A 21,041-nucleotide genomic window follows, 5' to 3' on the forward strand; every position below is an offset into this window, starting at 1 on the left:
ACACTGCCTTTCCATCGTAAGCAACAGGTTGAACAATAGGGATTTTTTTATATTTTTTTATAAAACAGTGGAATGCAACCTCAAATGAATATTTCGACCCTACATCCAATGGCCGTCCCCAGCAAAACAAATGAAAAAATAATATAAAAGAACTCAACTTAAAATACAATCTTTAACACTAAAATCTTTTCAAAACAGTCCTAGCATCATTACTTCAAGGAAGTTCAACCAGGACTGGTACATCAAGTGAAGTGTAAAAAGGGAATCCATTCAAGTGGAATAATAACATTTAAAAACAAGCTCTCAAAGCTAATCTTGCCTTTTTGGCAGCCAGTCTAGAAGGTCTATTCATAACAGGTTGAGTTGTATTGTTTACTGTTTATTAATATAATTTGTTAAATCATTTTTAATTAAATTTGTGCTTAAGGCATTAAGTGAGTATTCGCCCAAATCCCTATTTAAAGAAATAATTCTATTTAGTTTGATTCTAATTTCAGCTGCCTCTCAAACAACCTGTTTTATGGCTAAATCATTGCTAATAAGGAAGTTTCTTCAAAAAGAATTTTATGGCAAGGGTTATCAAAAATATGGTTGCTTAAAGCAGAGTCAAAAAAATATTTGTACTTTTAGAATTTAAAGCTTTAGTTAAATCATCTTTGTGCTGTTGTAGGCGTTTTTCTAAATTTTGATGGGCTCTACCAATATTGTATTTGCCACAGTCACATGGTATTTAATAAACCCCTGTTTGCGACTAACTGGGGTTTTATTGGGTTTAATTGGGGTATGTATATGACAGGAAAAGATTTGACTCTGATGTGCCAGTTAATGATTGGAATCAACTGTCCAGAAATACTATCAATGCAAAGTCATATGACCTATTTAAGAGTCATTTCAGCAAAAGATGGAAAGATAAGACAAGGAAATTCCTGTAGGACGCTCTGATAACATTATATTTATATCTGACATTATGTCTGATAACTCTGATTAGTTGTGAACAGGGCGTGTCTGCAAAATCTTAGTAACGGCTAAGGGATACACACTGTGTTCATTAATTTTTTGAAAAGGACGTATCTAAGGTACGTATACTTCAGGAATAGCTAAAGATATTGAGTTGAAACTTTCAGGATATACTGAGATGGTCAGTTTTATAGAGGGTGTACCTTCTTCCTCCCCATTTTGTGCAGGTAAGAATTTTTGCTTAAAATATTTTTGCAGTAAAAAAGAAGCTGTAATCCTTCAGCTGGGTTAGTCTAAAATATTTTCCAGAATAAAGTAAGGTTAGGGGCTAAATTACCCCCTAAATTTTTATGTAAATTTTTATCAATATGAAGCAAAATAGTTCCACTGAGAAAAAATCTCCTTTGCGTACTGATTAAGGCAATTAATTATTGTTGACTAAAAGTACAAGTTGTAATACAAGCCTCTCTAAATGCTCTAGCCCTTTTTATTGCTTTCTATTGACCCATTGAAAAAGAATCTGAGCTCCTTTCCAGAACCATATTTAGCCTGTCTGCTTGTAAGGTGCAAGCTAACCTTTTCACTCTCTCGGTTCCAATTTTTTGGTTCTGGAATTGTTCAATATGTAAATAGCTATATGTAATTTATTTTTGTGGGCTATATGGGCTAATGTAATTTATAAATTAACGTCTATAGTAGGCATAAAGCCTGCAAAGATGTTATCAACTGCTGTAAGTCATCTTCAATACCTGCACATTAGTGCAGGTATTGTATATTTTAAAGGCAATGGGGCTTTACGTGGATAGGTGTGCAACTTGTTCAGTCCATTATTTTAAGGAACATTATGTTTGGTAATAGTTGCTTACACCCAGTATTGATGGGAACTAGGTTATATGCATTGATTTGAAAATAAGTGCTTAGTTTTACCTTCACTGGGGCTTAGCTAGTGCTAATGTGAGCCAATTAGATTTAATTTGAGCCAACGAGATCATGAAATTATCTCATTGGCTGAAAAAATCTATGAAAATTTTCATTGGCTAAAATTAGTGGCAGATAAATCTCATTATTAGTCAAATTTCATGGTTTAAGGGTTTTTGTTCAAAATTCTTTTATACTTTTACTCCTTCCTAAATAAGTTTTGAGGGGGGGGGGCTTAGGGAAATTTAAAGGAATAATTATCAAAGTCTCTGGGCTTTCAATTGGAGTCCTTGCATACTTGCACTCCTTCCTAATTGGAATTTTAGGAGCTATGAATATGCAAATTTAACTAAGGCTCATGGAAAAATGTTTAGTTTGGGCTCGAAAATGGACAGTGTTTGAATTAAAAGTCTATAAGTAAGTTTTATGAAACTAGTTTAGTTGTGACTACTAGTAGGAGCTGTATTTTGAATTTTCATATAGTTTGTAATTAAAACATTGTGGTCAAATTGTTTGTGATGAAATTTACTGAATCTTTGGGATGATTGCGGGGGAGTGGCTAGAATTTCAACTTAAAAGTCCGTTAAACCGTAAATGTTCTGAATTTAGTGTATAGTAATTTTTGTAGCTCTCCCCTCTCTGAATCCATCCTTGCTTTAAACATCTATGTTTATTTTAGGATCAAAGTTATGATCAACCTTCTCCTGGAGCTTGCCAATTCAAGTTACCTGCATATCACTGAATATATATCAGTTGAGTTCCAAGATCTGGTTGACCTTGTAGACACCTATATTTCATTGACTAGTGTTCAAAAGAAGCTTGTATATTCATTTATTGGAATATCTGCTACCAACATATTTTTGACTTGTTTGGCTTGGCAATACTACGGTAGTCGAATTCACGAAAAGTTTTTGAATAAGGGAGGTGAGTGGATTTTTGCAACGATAAATAACAGTTCAAATAGGGATAAATCTTTCTAATTTACAGTGAAAAAAAATGTCAAAAAATATGTTGGATATTTCAGTCAAATGTACAATAATCGTCATCAGCAGAAATACTAAAATAAAATGATTAAAACCAATGATATATATACAAAATAAAATAATTACATATTATTTATTGCTCTTAGTTTTTCAATGCAATGCCGGAAGCAACTCTTCTTGACCTCCCAGGCTCTAGTTCATTAGCTTTATTTGAACTAGCAGGTGGGCAGAGGTCAAACGCATTGGGAGAAATGAACCTTACTTTATCTTACTTCTGTAAATAATCATAAATAGAATTTAAGCCAATTTCACCTGCGATTCTATTCAAAACTAGGTTCTTGAATCAAATTTTCTTAATTTCAATCCTTTCCCTGAAAGTTTACTTTAAACTCAGGTCCCTAGAAATCAAAGAGATACTATCAAACAAGATGTTCTGGAAAATCAAAATGTGTTCCAATAGAGATGACGTGGAATCCTCACGTTTTGAATTTTGCTTTAAGGCCGACGAAATAAGGCTATTCAAACTGTTATTTATCTTCATGGAAATGCAGTGTAGTCTTCGAAATTGCCTAGATTTTGGCAAATTTCTTTTTTCGTTTCGTTTGATGTGGAATTATTTATTCATATTTACAAATAGGGTGGAGCATCAGTGTCTGTTGCTCAGAAAAGTAAAAACATTTGAGATAACATGTCAAGAGCAAATAAAGCACCAAATTAAGTTAAAGAAAAAAAAGCAATGAGAAAAATTACACACAGATTTTACAGAGGTTTGACTGATTTTTAGAGAAGTTTGATTTTTATATTTTTTTAACAATTAACATATTGACTATGTTATGATTGAATTAGTAAAATCCATCAATTCAACTACTGCTGCTGGCTGACTATTCTACTGTTTAAGTACCCTATAATTAAATCAATCCTGGCCAATTTTTATTTTATTTTTTAAGTAATTTTTTTTTAATGTTCCTATGTTGCAAGGTATTGGCTAAATTATTTGCATTAATTTTTACATTTTTGATTAAATATTTTCAGGTGTTTATGCAGGACAGAGACTTTTAGCTTCCGAGAAGTAAAAATTTAGTTTCCAAGCAGGGGAGTATTTAGGATCTCGGGGTGGAGGGGGTCCACCACCTAAAATCCACCACAAATTCAAAAAGTTTATTACTGAGCTTATTTATTTCTATGCTATAAAAGAGCCCTAATTGCTCTTTATATAGTCCCTGATTTGCTAAACTTTGGATCAGATTCTACGTTACAGGAACACTGTTTATTTTTCTTATGTTCTGATATGTTTTTATTTAATTTCGAAGTTGCTTATAATATCATCAGCATCCACCATAAAATTCCAAATTTTAGAGACATATTCAAGCCTGTTTCAACTGGACTCTCCTGTCTAATTCTTGAGGTATGATTTTAGCATCTTTAAGGTGGTTAAAAATCCTGCTCCAAACGTCTTATGATCATGCTGACAAGCACACCAACCTTTGAGAAGCTCTTGCTAACAAGATCATTATCTAAAACACTCATTAAGTATCCTAGGCATCTGGGTGATTTTGGATCGCTTAAGTGGAATTTTGCTGTGTTGCCAGACTCTTTATGTATGCTTTTTATTGCCACATTTGGCCCATTTTGGCAAGTTTGTCATTTTCTTTCGGTCTGCCTTTCACTTACTTACTAATTAAAAATTTTTTTAGGAAGAAAAATTAAGCAGGACTTTTTTCACTTATAACTAAATTGAAATTTTAACTAAAAAAACAAAAAAACTATTTGCAAGATCAAGGACTAATGGGTATAATTTTGAACGACTAATTGGAGAGTAAAAAGTATGATTTCTATTTATAATCAGGTGGATGATACAAATTTATTTTTTGTATGAATATTTGGTAAATGCTACTCATACGGATTAGGTTGGGAAGGAAAGAGTATTGAGCCAAGGAAAATACTTTCTCGAAATGTCAAAGTTCTTACAAACATTATTTTTTGTCCAAGATATGTTTTAAATGGTAACCTTTCATCTTGAAGTATATAAAAAAACATATAATATTATGATCTCTTGGTTGACTGATAGAACCACTTGGAAAATGAATTTCTGAAAACTGTGAATAAGCCTGAGACATGACTTGAAAACTTCAGTTCAAGATACTTCAGAAACTTCGGAAACTTCAAAAATATCAGACCATGATAGTGCCCTTTCATACATGTCTAAGAGAATTGAACGAGCCTGAACCTCTGTTCTTCCAGAAATTCTGAGGATGCTTTCATCAGAAAAAGCTGTTGTCGACTTAATCGTCTCTTATCAACCTCCTTTGGAGGATTGGTGACATAAATTTTATTTTTCTTGAATTATGTAGAAATGAATAGCTCCGAAGGTTCATCTGGATTAACCCTGTTAGCAGAGGAACAGTAAAAATAAACAGTCCTAGATTCTGGCAACTAGTCCTACGATTGTTGGAAATCTTCTACTTAGGGTTTTGTTGTTCTTGTGTTTTATTTATTTTAATAAAACCCTTTTTTCTCTTAAAAAAAAAACTCACTGCAGCACCAAGATGCCTAAGGCAAACACAGCTACGTATGCTCCTCCTCCATCCCAACCTATTCAAAGTCTCTCAGTTTACACCCTCCAAAGAAGTTCCAATTACCCTTAAATCTTTCCCTGCGACATCCTTCCACCCCATTTGGAGGCGACCTGCTTATTGTTAAGCCCTAGCTGCTGGGACTTGTAGTCCCAGTAATTGAAGGAGTAATTGATTGATTACTCCAGTTAGCGTCTCTACTTGGTAGCGGTAAGCTGTTTTGCGTACACATGATAATCTTTTTAATTATATTTTTCAACCAGTGTTATGATTGAGCTCACACTTCAAATGTGAGGTCATTGCAAGTTGTGTTTTTTTCTTTTCATTCTATTTGTATTTGTATAGAGCCGTTCTGGCTAAGTGGACGCGCGCTGGGCTGAGAATTCGGGTTCGATCCCTGGTGTGGTCAGTTTCTTAGTTTGGGACGCGGGTCAGTGGTGTGACCCTGTAAGCTTAGCCAGAGTCAACCCAGCTCTAAATGGGTACCTGAAGAAATATGGGGAAGATAAACAGGAAGGGTGTGCGAAAGCAAGGATGACTGGCCCCCAACCCCCCATTGCACTTCCTGGCTGAAGGGCCACGAAACGGAGATCAGCACCGCCGGTTTGGACCTTAAGGGTCTAGTGCCGCATCCTTTACCTTTTTTTTACCTTTATTTGTATTTTAAAGTTATTGTGTGTATTTTTAAGTTAGTATTAATGCACGAGTCTCTCGGAAACCTATCTCACCAAGTCTGTTATTTAGTTTTTTTTTTTTTTTATAAATAAGTATGAAAGAACTTTACTGATAATGTCGCTGTTTACTCTTATCCGAATTTAGGATTATCCTTATCTAAGATATTAAAAAAAAAGGATTAAGAAAGAAACAAAACAAATTTGCTATCAGATGCTAAATAATTTCTTTTTAGAAGCCAACTTTCACTTACGTCACTATAATATGCTTGAAGAATTTCTTCAGATTCAATCACATAAGCAAATACAAAATGATCCTGGACTTTATTTGTCAGTATTCATTTAATGAATTTGCAAAATTTAAAAGAGAAAAAAATGCTATGGTTTAAATAAAACAGTGGAGAAAAAAAACAAAACAAAAAAAAAACAAACCTTAAATAGTAAAAATCCGAATACTTCGATCCCACGTCCAGGAGCCTTTATCAAGGGGAAGAAAAGTCAAAGCTAAAATAAACGCAATATATAATGAAAATGACAAAACAAAAAAACACACACACACACAAACTTACGTATTAATAATCAATCATTCATTCATTTAATCAATCAATCAATCATTTATTAATGCTATCCTGGACATGTTATTTCCACTAAATGATTAGTGCATCAAAATTCGAAAGCAGCTGTTCCTTTTTTTAAGTATTATGTCAGTAAAAATACTTTTTTTCAGTGGCCTCTGCTGTGCGGGAAGAGCTCCAGAGTGGGATATCCGATCTGAAGTTGCCACAAGAACACACTCCAAGAATTTGAAATATGCCTTCAATCAAAGAATTTTTCAAGAAGAAAGCTGCAGATATCAGATTTAAATCTGCTGGTGCAGCTCATAAGCTCACTGAAGCTAGGTCGAGGCCTGTTCCAGCTAGGACAGAACCAGTTAAGCGTGAAGCAAGTGGGCCATCAGATGCTCAGATAGCAGCTGGCAGTGCTGCACTTGCTAGACTTGAAAAGCTGAACAAACAGGACTATAATAGGTGGGTATTATATTATAATTATTTGTTGTTTTTTTAGTGTTAACCCCGTTCTTTAAGTTATATTTGTGTACTTTATAAACATTCGAGGGTGATTTTACATGCCATGGCTGCCTTATGCTTTCATTTTCAAGTCTTAAAGTTTCTAATTTTTCCAGGTGGCAGGGATTTCATTAAATTTTGTACTTTTTAATACATTTAGTGCGCTGATAAAAAATCACATTGCTTTGATTTTTAAGCACTGCATTTTTTAGTTAAAAATTTCATTTCCGTAACAAAAGGGTAGCTGTCACCCCATTGACACCCATGTTGAACACTTAAATCGAACAAACTCATCCAAACGAAGGGAGACTAGGGGTATTAAATTGTACTTGAAAGCTGAATGAACAAATAAGTTCGGCTACTTTGGTCTTAAAATTATTTGTATGTTAATTGAAGTAAGTCCATGAACAACAAAAGTTGAACAGTCCAGATATAACTTTTGTCAAATATTTGTTGAGAAATTTTGTTGTAGGACATATTCTGCGGATGAAAGACGACAGATGGCCAAACATCGTCCTTTTCGGCCAACCTTCTTGGGCCAAACGGCAGGCAGGTCGTCCCAAAATCGGGTAGGAGGAGGCAGTAAGGAAGGATTTAATTGAAGTCGGAGCTCCTTGAGAGGTTACAAAGAGGGATACTTTAAATAGATTGGAATGGATTAGGAGGGTGCGTAACTGGTTTGGCCGCCTGAGGCTAACACACCTACATAAAATGTGGAAATTTAAAAATGTGCCGTGAAATGTAGAAAAAAAGCTCATTTTGAGTTTGAAAAATTTGCTATAAAATGTTTCTTCTTTCTAGTCTTCTTAGTAGCACAAAGAAGAAAAATAGTAAGTATATATATATATATATATATATATATATATATATATATATATATATATATATATATATATATATATATATATATATATATATATATATATATATATATATATATATACATATATATATATATATATATATATATATATATATATATATATATATATATATATATATATATATATATATATATATATATATATATATATATATATATATATATATATATATATATATATATATATATATATATATATATATATATATATATATATATATATATATATATAGATTTGTTGCCCATCATAATATGAAAACACAACACTAATGGAATAATCAATTGAAAAAAAAGGAGAAATATGAAACAATTACAATCAATCTTACGAATATATATAAAAAACCAATACAACTAGTAAAGAACTGCTTCAAGGGGCTTTCACCATTAAAGTGCTTCCGGCACCTTTTATTACTTCTTTGCACCAGGATCACAGGATTAGCAAATCGAAATAGTTTTGACAAATAATTATTACTTTTCCAAGGAGGCAACCGATGCAAATATTCCGCATACTTATTCCACAAATATTCCGCTATTCCGCATATAGAAGCAACTTCGAATGTCTTTAATAGCAGTAGGTGAAAAAAGGCACCAAAATGACGCAAGAGCGAGGAAATGTGGACCAAGTGCGTTATACACCCTAGCTATGATAAGAGGATTACAGTTTAGCTTTAGTGCAACTAATAGACCATACGCTTTTTAGATTTACGAAAAAATGAATGCTTTAAAATTAGCCACGGAGAACGAAGACTTAATTAAAAAGAAGCAAAAATGAAAACAAATCAAAAATCCAAACTTAATTTCCCAGAGATTGCATATGTCAGAATAAAAAATAAAATTTTAATTTTCAATTTTATTGAATAAACAATAAAGTTAGAAATTCAATTTCAGGAATTTCAATTTTATTGAATTCTAAATAAAATTACAATTCAATAAAATTAGAACCGTATTTACAGCTTTATTGTTTGTTATGCAGTTGTATCAAAACTATTCATTGTCTTTTTATGAGATATTATTCTAATTTGCTTTTTAGATCACTGAATGCTATTCGAGCTCAAGCAAGAAAAGAAATCGAAGAAGAACAGAAACAATTGAATGAGCCTTCTAGTGAAGGCGCTGTAGGCAACCTGCAATCTGTTAAGGCTGCTCTTCCATCCCAGCTTGCAACATCTGGAGTTTTTTACACATGCCCTATGATTGGTAAGGCACTGATTGTTTTCAAATTTAAAAGGGTGTGGTTGAGGTCTATATTTTTCTGAATTATTGTATTGTGGGTTCTTTTTTGTTTCCTATTTTAGTTTTAGCACCCATTTTAGTTTACTGTAAGAAATTGGTAATGTTCTCATCCATTAGTTCCCAAACTTACTTTGTCTACTGCCCCATTTCAAGAAAAGGTATTACTCTGTGCCCCATGAAAATTGTTTCTTTTAAAATATTAATAACAATTCTGTAAGTCCTGAGGTTTTTCGTGACTATTTTAGTGACAAATATGTACTATGTACTAACATGTACTAACATAACTATGTAGTGGCCACTACATAGTTATGGAACTCCTCATGCTGATAAATGTGTTGTGCCATATATAAGTGGAACCAGGGCTGGTTTTCCTACTGGATTTTCAGGGCTCCGTTTGTGGAACTCCATTCCGGAGAGCATTCGGGCGGCTGAGCACCTCGGATTATTTAAAAGTAATTTTATTATTATTGTTGTTTATTTTTCCCAATTATTATTGTTATTATGCTAGGATTGTTGATGAGAGATTGGTTATAGTTTATACCTTGGCCATGTAATTTATTTATTCTTTATTTATTTTATTTAATTTTTTGTTATTTTACTTTAGTTATGTTATTTTTATTCTTTACATCTTTTTTTAGTTTGATTAATTATTTATTTAAAAAAAATGCAAGTAGCGCCGCCCCTTTTCAATTACTTTTTTGTATTTGTTTTCTTGGGGCGGTTATTATTAATTTAATTGTTATGTTTTTGTTTATAAGTAAAAAAATCGAAAATTGAGATTAAATAGAAAGAATATCTACTAATGTTTCTACATTTTTCGTAAAGAAAGATACAAATTAGAAGCATTGTTGTTTAAAATTGTTAAACTACCAGAATAGAAAGGTTCATAAAGTTCAACAAAAAAAAATTCTTATTGAGAATGATGAACTTGCGGTGCTATTGACAATTTAGGGGCCTTACATTTGACCCTCCATGGTCTTATTTTTGTCAGCATAATCTAAATTACCGCAATTCATTTTTTGCTATGCATGTATAATGTGCTGTTTCCAATCACAATAATAATCTTGTTGCCATAATCGCCCTCCTGAGTCGCACCAGCGCCTACTAGGCGGTGGTACTGCCCCCTTTGGGAATCACTGATATCACCTTTACGGTTTTACGGAAAGTATGGACTTCATGCCCGATTAATGAATATGATGCTGTATTTTCAAAAGTTACGTCTAATCGCTATAATGATAATAAATATTTTTTTTTTTACTCTCTTTATAATCATTAAAATGCTGATAGAGGAGTAAATAAAAAAAAGAAAAAGAAAATACACACCAAAATACAAGATAAGAAGTAAAAAACAACGAAGAATGAGTTTACTTATCAGTCAAACAAAACTACACCATAGGAAATTAAAAAAGGAGACACCTCTGATGAATACCAACACAATTAAAACAGGATGTAATTCAAAGCAAAATCAACGATATATTTTTTCTACACTTTTAGAATCTTAACGAAACTTCCTCGATTTTCACAAAAGTATCAAAAACTCTGTATTTCTTTGTGATATAAGTGTTACTGATTCATAGGGGAAGGCCAAGAAAAAACTTACAATATCTGAAGAACTGTCTGAGGCGGAAAAGGATTGTTTTCATCTGTCTTAAAGCCAGTGCCCATAGTATGTGAGCTGAATTGGAGTAATATATTCTATGTCAAAGATGACAGACTGAGGTTGTACTGGCAATCTTTTGGCTGTTCGGTCCATGTTTCTAGCTTTCTAGTATAGATAAGATAAGATTTTTTGCAAAAAGCCTGCGGGCCATAGTAACACAGAATACAATCTTCAAACAAAGATCAGGAACAAAATGTAACTTTAGATAATATAAATAAAACAAAATCCATTGCAGGAGGAAGGCATCAGTCTCAATTTGAAGCTGGAATTAAGTTCGAAAGTAATTAATATTCCGGATCAATCTCTGGCTCCATCGTTATTTCTAAGTATATTCGTTATTTCTCGTTATTTCTATCGTTATTTCTAAGTTATTTCTAAGTATATTCTAATTAGAATATCTAATTAGAAGCATTTAGAGAGCTAATAATGGATCATTTCTGAATGGAGCACCATCTACTCTTATTATCCCTTCTGCTTGGGATTTTAATTGAGTTTGTTATTTTGTTTTCTTTGTTTGGGACTAAGGCAGAGGAATATCCTAGAATTTAAGAGTTCTCTCAGTGTTAAAGAAATTCGGACTTGCCCTTTGCTCCTTCTTAGTGACATTAGAAAGCTGATGCAAGACAACAAAATGAACTTTCGAACCAGAACAAGTGCTTTTTTCAACACTGATTAATAATCTTTGATCAGCTTTCCGAGTATATAATTAAGTTTTTTTCGTGCTCAAATTTGTCCTTAAAATGACAATTTTCTCCCTTGTCTCAAAATTCATATACAATTCATAGCTAAATATGTAACCCAACACTTGAATTTGTCAACCCGTCAAAATTTTCACAGCGTTGCATCTTTTGAAGGAATTTCTGAACAAGAAAACTCATACTATTGACTTCGAACAGCTCATCAAGGAATAAAGTCCGGTTTTGGAAATTTTGTTTATCAGTCTTGGTTCAAAAGTTAATTTGGGAATGACAATTCTAGTGTCGCTGATCGCTATCGCTGGTCTTCTTTGTTTGGGATTGAGACTGGAAATTGAAATTACACGCAGTGTTTCCTTGTTAAAATTATGATTTGTACGTAACAACACTTGCCCGGGGCTGTCGTAACGTAGGTTCGAATCTTCTCTAAGACAAATATTTTTCTTAGAGAAGACTAAAGACTTTTTAGTCTTAGAGAAGAGACTAAGTAGTTGAAAATAGTAAATATAAAATATTAAAAAAAAAAAAAATGGATTAGGCTTTACATAACTTGATCCTTTTAACTCGTTTTCATCAGCTCACTGACTTTTTACATTGATGCAGTCATTTATAGTATCCCAAATTTAAAAGAATTCAACTTGGTAAGACTAGGTAAGGCAAGATTGGTAAGAGTACCTTATGAAAGGCTCATATCTGAGGGGACAAGAGTTAAGTTTTTCTCCTAGATCAAAGAGTATTTTATTTTCAATTTTATTTGCATGCGGAGTAGCAGGGGCAAATTGCTGTAATTATGGCAAAGGGAGTAAGCAAAAATATTTACAAGATTAAGAAAAATTGTCTTATATTGGTAAGCTGTAAGACCTTCCGATGCAAATAATCAGTAAAGTATGATATGATTTTAGTCTTTTGGCTAACAAGATTATTAATGGATTTTTTTAGGTGTAAAAACAAGCAAAAAATATTTGATTTTACGGTGCCTCGGCAATATCAAGCATTGGTCGGTTTTGCCAAGTGTAGCAGGAGCAACACTTTGATTTTGTTTCTGTTTTATCACTTAAACTGTATATTGTGTATCCCATGAAACTTTTAAAATCGACGGATAGTCTATTAAAACAAAATGATGGCACCTTACTTCAAAGTGATTTTACCAATAATACGTACTTAGCAAAAGTATCCAACCACTCTCCTCTGTTTTGGAAGAATGTTGAATAATTCTTGCTTACCATTCAATGTTTGTGATAGAGACAAAAATGAATATTTATTAGCTTTAAATGCAAGCAGAAACGAACAATAGATACAGTGACCAGAAAAGGTGGCAACCCTTCATCGCTAGACATGACCGATTGATGCTTACATGTCTCTCCAATGTCTGAAGTTTTGTAGAATTTTTTTTTTTTTTGAAGTTGTCAGCCCCTTGAAATTTTTTAAATGGTTTATCTCATGAATCAATTTGTTTGCACAATTAGCAGTATATGTTCTACCCCTCTTGATAACCATTGTCTAACAATCGATTCATACCTTATTCTCCAGGTAAAATTCTCCAAATTCTTTTGATCAAATAAAACCTGTACTAAATTCAACAAGTTTTAACCCCTTGCCTCAGAATTTACCCGTGCTCAATCAATATATTCTTGGATGAGCGCTCATGACGGATAATGACCCAAAGTTTTCTTACCCTCAAACGTGTTGGACAAAATTATATGCAAATTCGCTAGTTTAAGAAGTCAATTCCTCATGAATATGACAGCTTATTGCTAATTACAATTCCCTCCCTTGTCTGAAAATCGTAGATAATTCTTTGTTGAATATTTACTCCAACACTGAAATTGTCAACACCTCAAAATATTGACAGCTGTGCATATCTTGAAAGAATTTTTGTACAAGATACCTTATTTTATTTATTTTGGATCTCATCAAGGACTAAAGCCCGGTGTTGAAAATTTTGTTTATCTGTTTTGGTTCAAAAGCTGATTTTTTAGCAGCAAGTTAACTTTTTAATATCACTGCCCATGGGGAAGCTAACGATAAGCTGAATTTTTTTTAGCTGGGAGAGAACGTTTAATATTAAAGAGATACATTTGATACGTGTTGGGATGGGGCGCCAAATTTAAAAGAAAGAAACGTGGGTAAGGATTTGGCAAAAAAATTTAACGCACCGAATATCTTAAGGAGGTGTAACTTTACTTTGAAAATGTAGTTGTCTTTGAGAATCAACAGAACGTTCTAGTTGGAGTTTTTCGGACAGAAAGCGTTTTCAAATTTAACTAACTAACCATGTGTGTCTCAAAAACGTAGGATAAACCTAAAAACCAAAAAATTTAGGATAGTGTGCTGTCATGCAGTTTTTGGTAGTAGAGGGTGCCAAATTAAAAGAAAGAAACGTAGGTGAGGAATCAGCAAAAATATATGGCACCAAATAGCTTAAGAACGCTTAACTTTAATAGCTTAAGAATAGCTTAACTTTACTTAAAAAAAAAACATTATAAAACGCATTAGAAATTTGTTTATATACATTTTTCTTGCGTTTTTACGAGTCGGATAAAAATTTCGGGGGAGGGGTTCAAACCACCTAGCTCCCCACCTGGACACCACCTAGTCGTAGATCTCCAAAATTTTGGCCATTACGGAATAGAATAATTTTGTTCGCCAGTTCTTAATGTCGTATGAGCTGAAAACGAAAGAAAACCTGTTTTGCAATCTTTACACTTGAAAACCTTTTGAAATTTGAAAATCTTTACACCGTTTTGTACAATTTTTTTGGACGCTTCATGCTCGCATCTACTCGGTGAATATAAATTTATCCAATAGTAAATCTACACTGCGAATATTTAAGACTTCAAGCACTGTCAGGGAAAGAAATTGATCAACTTATTAGAGATTAGCTCATTGTTTACTACCCATGCATTTGAACCGGGTAGCAAATTTACTCGATGAATTTGAACCCATTCGGTAGTAAACCCGTGCTCTGAATCTTTTAGGACCTCAAGTGCTGCCCAGAAAAGAAATTGATCAACTCATCAGAGACTATCTTCGTGAGCAACTGCAGGGTGAAGATGCTGGACTTACCGCTTGTGTGGTTATTCAGACTTTAAACAAAAACAGAGAAAAGGTATTAACTCTGTTTGTTTTCCTCCTGAGTATCGATTGATTTGTAGCCGAGACAGGTGCTACTGATCTCCTCTCACAGGGTTTATCAAAAACAATTGTATTAATGAGTCAGTGATGATAGCTCTAATACATCTGGTATGTTCAGTAATCTATTTTAGTATATTTCTATAATCTGGATCTTGTAAGCCTTTTAGAAATCTGTTCGTGTTCTATTCTTTTTAGGGGAGGGGTATACTATTGCAGGGTTTACATATATCTGACGTATATACGTATATATATAAATATATATATATATATATATATATATATATATATATATATATATATATATATATATATATATATATATATTTTTTTTTTTTTTTTTTTTTCACATAATATTTTTCTAGGGTGTTGTAAAATTTTTAAAGATAGTTAGCAAAATAGAAGGTTGTAAATTACCTTCAAAACTGGATAAGGAAGTCAACCACGTAGCAAACAATATCACATGGATCAGGCAATTTGTTTCCACCTGAATAGATGGCAGTTAAGATCAATGGCTCACTATGCAGTACGGAACTGTGCAGAAGTGTTACAAATACGATCATCTAGATCTTTCCGCTTAAAGTTTGAAACTAGAGAACACCTACAAAAAGTGATAGACAGTACTCCTAAGATTGGCTATGAGCGGCTTCCTGTTGCAGAATACAAGTTCCTGCTCCCTCAGTGCTATAGATGCCAAGCATTTGGTAACACTTCCGCTAACTGTCTCAAGTAAGGTTAGCGGATTAAAAAAGATAAACAAAGGAAATTACTGTAGGACGCTCTGATAACAATATATTTATATCTGACATTATATCTGATAACTCTGATTAGTTGTGAACAGGCCGTGTCTGCAAAATCTTAGTAACGTGCTTAGGGATACACACTGTGTTCATTAATTTTTTGAAAAGGTCGTATCTAAGGTACGTATACTTCAGGAATAGCTAAAGATATTGAGTTGAAACTTTCAGTGACACACTGAGATGGTCAGGTTTTTTTATAGAGGGTGTACCTTCTTCCTCCCCGTTTTGTGCAGGTAAGAATTTTTGCTTGAAATATTTTTGCAGTAAAAAAAAGAAGCTGTAATCAGCTTCAGCTGGGTTGGTCTAATCTCTTTTCCAGGGCAAAGTAAGGTTAGGGGCTAAATTACCCCCTAAATTTTCATGTAAATTTTTATCAATATGAAGCAAAATAGTTCCACTGAGAAAAAAAATCTCCTTTGCGTACTGATTAAGGCAATTAATCATTGTTGACTAAAAGTACAAGTTGTAATACAAGCCTCCTCTAAATACTCTAGCCCTTTTTATTGACTCTATTGATCCATTGAAAATATATATATATTGATCCATTGTATATATATATATACATATATATATATATATATACACACACACACACACACACACACACACACACACACACACACACACACACACACACACACACACACACACACACACACACACACACACACACACACACACACACACACACACACACACACACACACACACACACACACACACACACACACACACACACACACACACACACACACACACACACACACACACACACACACACACACACACACACACACACACACACACACACACACACACACACACACACACACACACACACACACACACACACACACACACACACACACACACACACACACACACACACACACACACACACACACACACACACACACACACACACACACACACACACACACACACACACACACACACACACACACACACACACACACACACACACACACACACACACACTATATATATATATATATATATATATATATATATATATATATATATATATATATATATATATATATATATATATATATATATATATATATATATATATATATATATATATATATATATATATATATATATATATATATATATATATATATATATATATATATATATATATATATATATATATATATATATATATATATATATATATATATATATATATATATATATATATATATATATATATATATATATATATATATATATATATATATATATATATATATATATATATATATATATATATATATATATATATATATATATATATATATATATATATATATATATATATATATATATATATATATATATATATATATATATATATATATATATATATATATATATATATATATATATATGTATGTGTATGTATATATATATATCCAGAACATGTATCTGATAAAATGAAGGCTAGGGGCCCAACACGGTGTAAATAAGATCTCTTGTGTTTCAACAATTGAGCGCCTTAATTTACTGTGAGAAAGACCTTTATAGACATTATCCATAACAAATTTTCATTATATTAGAATATGAGCTATCTTGTATTCATTTGTTTTAGCACAATATTTCTTGTAAGCGTAAATGAACATAAGGAGTCAAATGTTTCAATTCATTTGTACAATTCTGCGTTAAGGTGGCCCAAAAATACTTTTAGAAGTTTTAGGTTATTTTGATAGAACACAGAATATGAAATACATCTTGTAGAGTATTCAGATAATGTCTAGCTGGGCTTGAATAGCCATTTCCCAATGACAAATGTTGCAAAATGAAAGGATAATAAATTAATTCGTAATCACAATAAAGTTACTGCCCTAGCCAGCGAAGCGCAGAGCTCGATGTGTCAGCTTAATACACATGGAATCAATGGAAAGCTAGGCCAAGTAAGACAAAGATCTTGAAAATCAAACAAAGAAACAAAAGGAAAAAAGGAGAGGAACAAAAAAAGAAAAAGACGTAATTTTCATTCTATCCAAAATTAAAGCTAAATCGAACCTACACAAGTCCCCACATCATGTTTGCAGCGGTAGCCGCAAACTAGTAAGGTAGCCTACTGATAAAGGACAATCTTCAAGATACATCTTTTGATTGAAGACCAGTTCTTTAAATCAAGGGTTATTTGAGCCAAATCGATTTATTTGCAACCTGAGTTCGCTTTATGAGATGAAGATAGATATTTTTGGAACACAGAAAACGGGATTCCCAGCAATAGCCATATCAGGGAAATAATTCACTGGAGACTGATATTGATGCTACCATATTGCTGTAGTTCAAGTGAGCTGTTTGACATCAAGTTTTTCAAGAAATAGAATTTTGCTCCTTCATTTTTATCGTCAGTTTTATCTATACATAAATTATCTTTCAATTGCAGGCCCAAAGCTGTTTTAAGAGGGTTAATTTTGAAGAAAAAATCTTAGCAATGTTTTATGTGTAATAAAACCTCATTTTCAGGTCCAACACTGTATTAATACCATAAACCTCATTTTAGAAAGTGTAATTCAACATTCAACTTGGGTGTGGAGAAAATACAGCAACAAAGATATGTCCCTCATTTTCTTTTATATACTATTGACATCTGTATTCCATGTATATTATCATAAAATGGAAATAACTTGGGAATAATTTATTAGATTTGAGGTGTTTCTACTTTTTGTAAAAAAGAAAACACCTTTTTGGTTGATTGTGTTTTGCTCTACTGTTTGTCCCAGGCGAAAGAAGGGATGAGTAAGGTGAGGGTCTCCTTCAAGTGCTTATCTGTTCAAAATATTGAAGCAGGCAGACAATTTTTTCCACCAAATAATCACCTCTAATACATTATTTATTATTATTCTAACAGCTGCTGTCCCAAATTTGGATTCAGGGGGACCAAAATATGCATTTGTATGACATTATTAATAGAATTTTGTACATAAAACCTTCTATTGCAGGTTCAAAACTGTGTTGACACAATAAATCGCATTTTAGAAAATGTCATTCAACATCCAACTGAAGAAAAATACCGCAAAATTCGTGTTATGAATAAAACATTTCATGAGAAGGTGTACTACATGGAAGGGAGCAAAGAGTTCCTCATGGCTGCCGGATTTCAGTTAGTCCAACTTCCTGGACCGGACGGAAATGAAGAAGATTATTATGTTCTGATGGACTTTGACGAAGGGAAACAAGAAAATATTAAGGTAATCATATAGCAAAATCCAGGACATCATTCAAAATATAAATGCTACTAGCGATTACATTACTTCTTTTTGTCTTTTTCTTCCTTTTTTCATGTGACAGTGGCATCAAGAGTGGAGACATAGACATATTTACTGACACACTCGACATAGCACTAAGAAGTACTAAAACCCAGCTGTTTCCAAGGTGCATAAAACAAACTACAATTGCTTTGTGCTGTTAGACAGACCAATGAAAAGGGTAACAAAAGAATGCTGATACTGCCACAGTTTTACTGCCACACGTTGTGTGGCAGTAAACTGGTTCAACTTGTTCTGTCTTCTGGTGAGTGTGTTCGGGGGTGCGTTCGGGGAGAGGCTATACCTGTGTTTTGAGCTTCTTAGAATTTTCTTGTCCAAATTTGATTATAAGCTTTTGGCGGCGGTTGTGGAGTGACTCAAGGGCCTTTTCGTAGGAAGTCTAATACTACAAAAAAAATAACCCTGCTTGTTTTTAAGTTAGCTAAAGAAAAAATAACGAAAAGGAAAATTACGCTTAATACTCAGTAGGTGTTTGTGGATGGATTTTGACGAAGGAGAATATTTTTTCCACTCCTTCTCTAGACAGAGTGGTCTTATGAATGGAGGAGGATTATTAAAAGAATGCTGTTTGTTAATTCACACAAAGTAAGAGTAAATGAATATAGCGCTGTGTATTGCAATTTTTTAAAATTGATTTTAACAAAGGAAAACAATCTGTTCTTATTTGTATGCTATCTTTGAAAATATCCTGAAGTTCACTCAATACCATCCATTACTACATTTTATGTTGGGTATTTTACTTGTAATATGCTACTGAAAATGATAGTTCTACCAGCAATTAATGTTTTCAGTGTCACAAAGACGGTAATTTACAAGAAACAAAAAATATATGGAAAAAAAAATGGCGCTTACTTAATTCCAGATCTTGAACTTATTTAATAACTTATTTAGTTTGAACGTATTTAATATAAACTTCTTAGTCTATATTTCTCCTAACTTTGATGACCTGTGATCTACTGTTGCGTTTATATCACTTGTAAAAAGGTTTAAATAGGAGTCGTCTTTACTGAAGTTGACTCCTAGATTTACTCTTCTCACTGTAATTAATACGCGGTATAAGTAGTTAGCTGTATAGTAGCTAGCTCTAGCAGTATAAGTATAAGTAGCTGCATAAGCTGTGTAAGTATAAGTTGTATAAGCTGTAGAGCTGTATAGTAGTTGGCTGTATAAGTAGCTGTGTAGTAGTTGGCTGGTATAATAGACAAGAATCCTCGAGAGACATCGTTGCTTTATAAGATGTTCATGTGTATATGTTTCTGAATGTCACTTTTTTTACTTTTTTTTTTTTTTAATGGCAAGAATAATGGACAAATGAGCTTGTTGGCACAATTTCTTCTTTTTTTTCAGAATGGAATTTTTTGAATATTTTGCCGTTAATAAAGACCGATGGGCTTACCTAACATTTTCTGAACATTAGTTTTTATTCTTCTGAAAATTGTTTTTGGTCCATGGAGCACATTTACTTAGTTCTTTTTGTATAATCGAACTGATGTATAACACCAAGGTTTGATTTTCTATTTGTTACTAGAATTTGATTCCTGTGTGATATAAGCTCTGAATTCAGGTTTCTGTTATAACACTGACCACTGTTAAAGTACTTACAATTTTTCGTTTATTAAGTAGGTTTCGTGGTAGTATAATGGGTTGTTAAACCTTGGCCTTGGAGGGGGTATGGGTACGGCCCTAAGGTGATTAGAACTCGGGTTGCGTTCCCTTAGGTTTGGCCTGACTATTTATGTTGGCGTCCTACTGGTATAGTTGAGAAGGTTAAATAACGTTGTAAAGAGGTTGGGTATGATACGGATTACTTTTTTTTAACTTCACAACGATACAGAGTCTGGCTATATATATGCCACTGGGACTAGTTGTCCCACAAAATGAACAAATACAGTACTACAATTATCAACTATAAGACAGAGGTCAGACCGACAATAGATCAGTAAAAAGATACCCGATCCCAATCGATCCCATTAAATGTAGTTTTTTACCATAAGTTAATCACATCAATCCGGCCAACTGACGTACATAGCAAGGAAAGCGGTAATTTCTCAGTTTTCTTTCTAAGCCTCACATACAAGGATGTTTGCTTTTATCTTAATAAAAAGTGGTATTTCAAAACTTTGCCTTTTGTATTTTGCGTCTTAATATTTTTACTAAA

General features: G+C 32.9%; 1 protein-coding gene across 2 annotated transcripts in view; it reads left to right on the forward strand.

Moving 5' to 3' along the window:
* LOC148943217 (UBX domain-containing protein 6-like) overlaps positions 1-21,041 on the forward strand; it is a 71,464-nt gene that overhangs the window by 24,248 nt on the left and 26,175 nt on the right. Inside the window, exons 1-6 of one of the 2 annotated variants that reach the window (XM_089101480.1) lie at positions 1,001-1,076; positions 2,555-2,799; positions 6,830-7,130; positions 9,083-9,249; positions 14,619-14,749; positions 18,557-18,805. In XM_089101480.1, coding sequence (XP_088957606.1) covers positions 6,913-7,130; positions 9,083-9,249; positions 14,619-14,749; positions 18,557-18,805 — 765 coding nt within the window. In that variant the 5' untranslated portion in view covers positions 1,001-1,076; positions 2,555-2,799; positions 6,830-6,912. Of the gene's footprint in view, positions 1-1,000; positions 1,077-2,554; positions 2,800-6,829; positions 7,131-9,082; positions 9,250-14,618; positions 14,750-18,556; positions 18,806-21,041 lie in introns of those variants that run through there. The other variant, XM_089101479.1, reaches the window with a different exon arrangement.

The sequence above is a fragment of the Artemia sp. Qi Xiang Cuo genome, chromosome 15, assembly GCF_049724085.1.
Source record: "Artemia sp. Qi Xiang Cuo chromosome 15, ASM4972408v1, whole genome shotgun sequence".
NCBI classification, from domain to species: Eukaryota; Metazoa; Arthropoda; class Branchiopoda; order Anostraca; family Artemiidae; genus Artemia; species Artemia sp. Qi Xiang Cuo.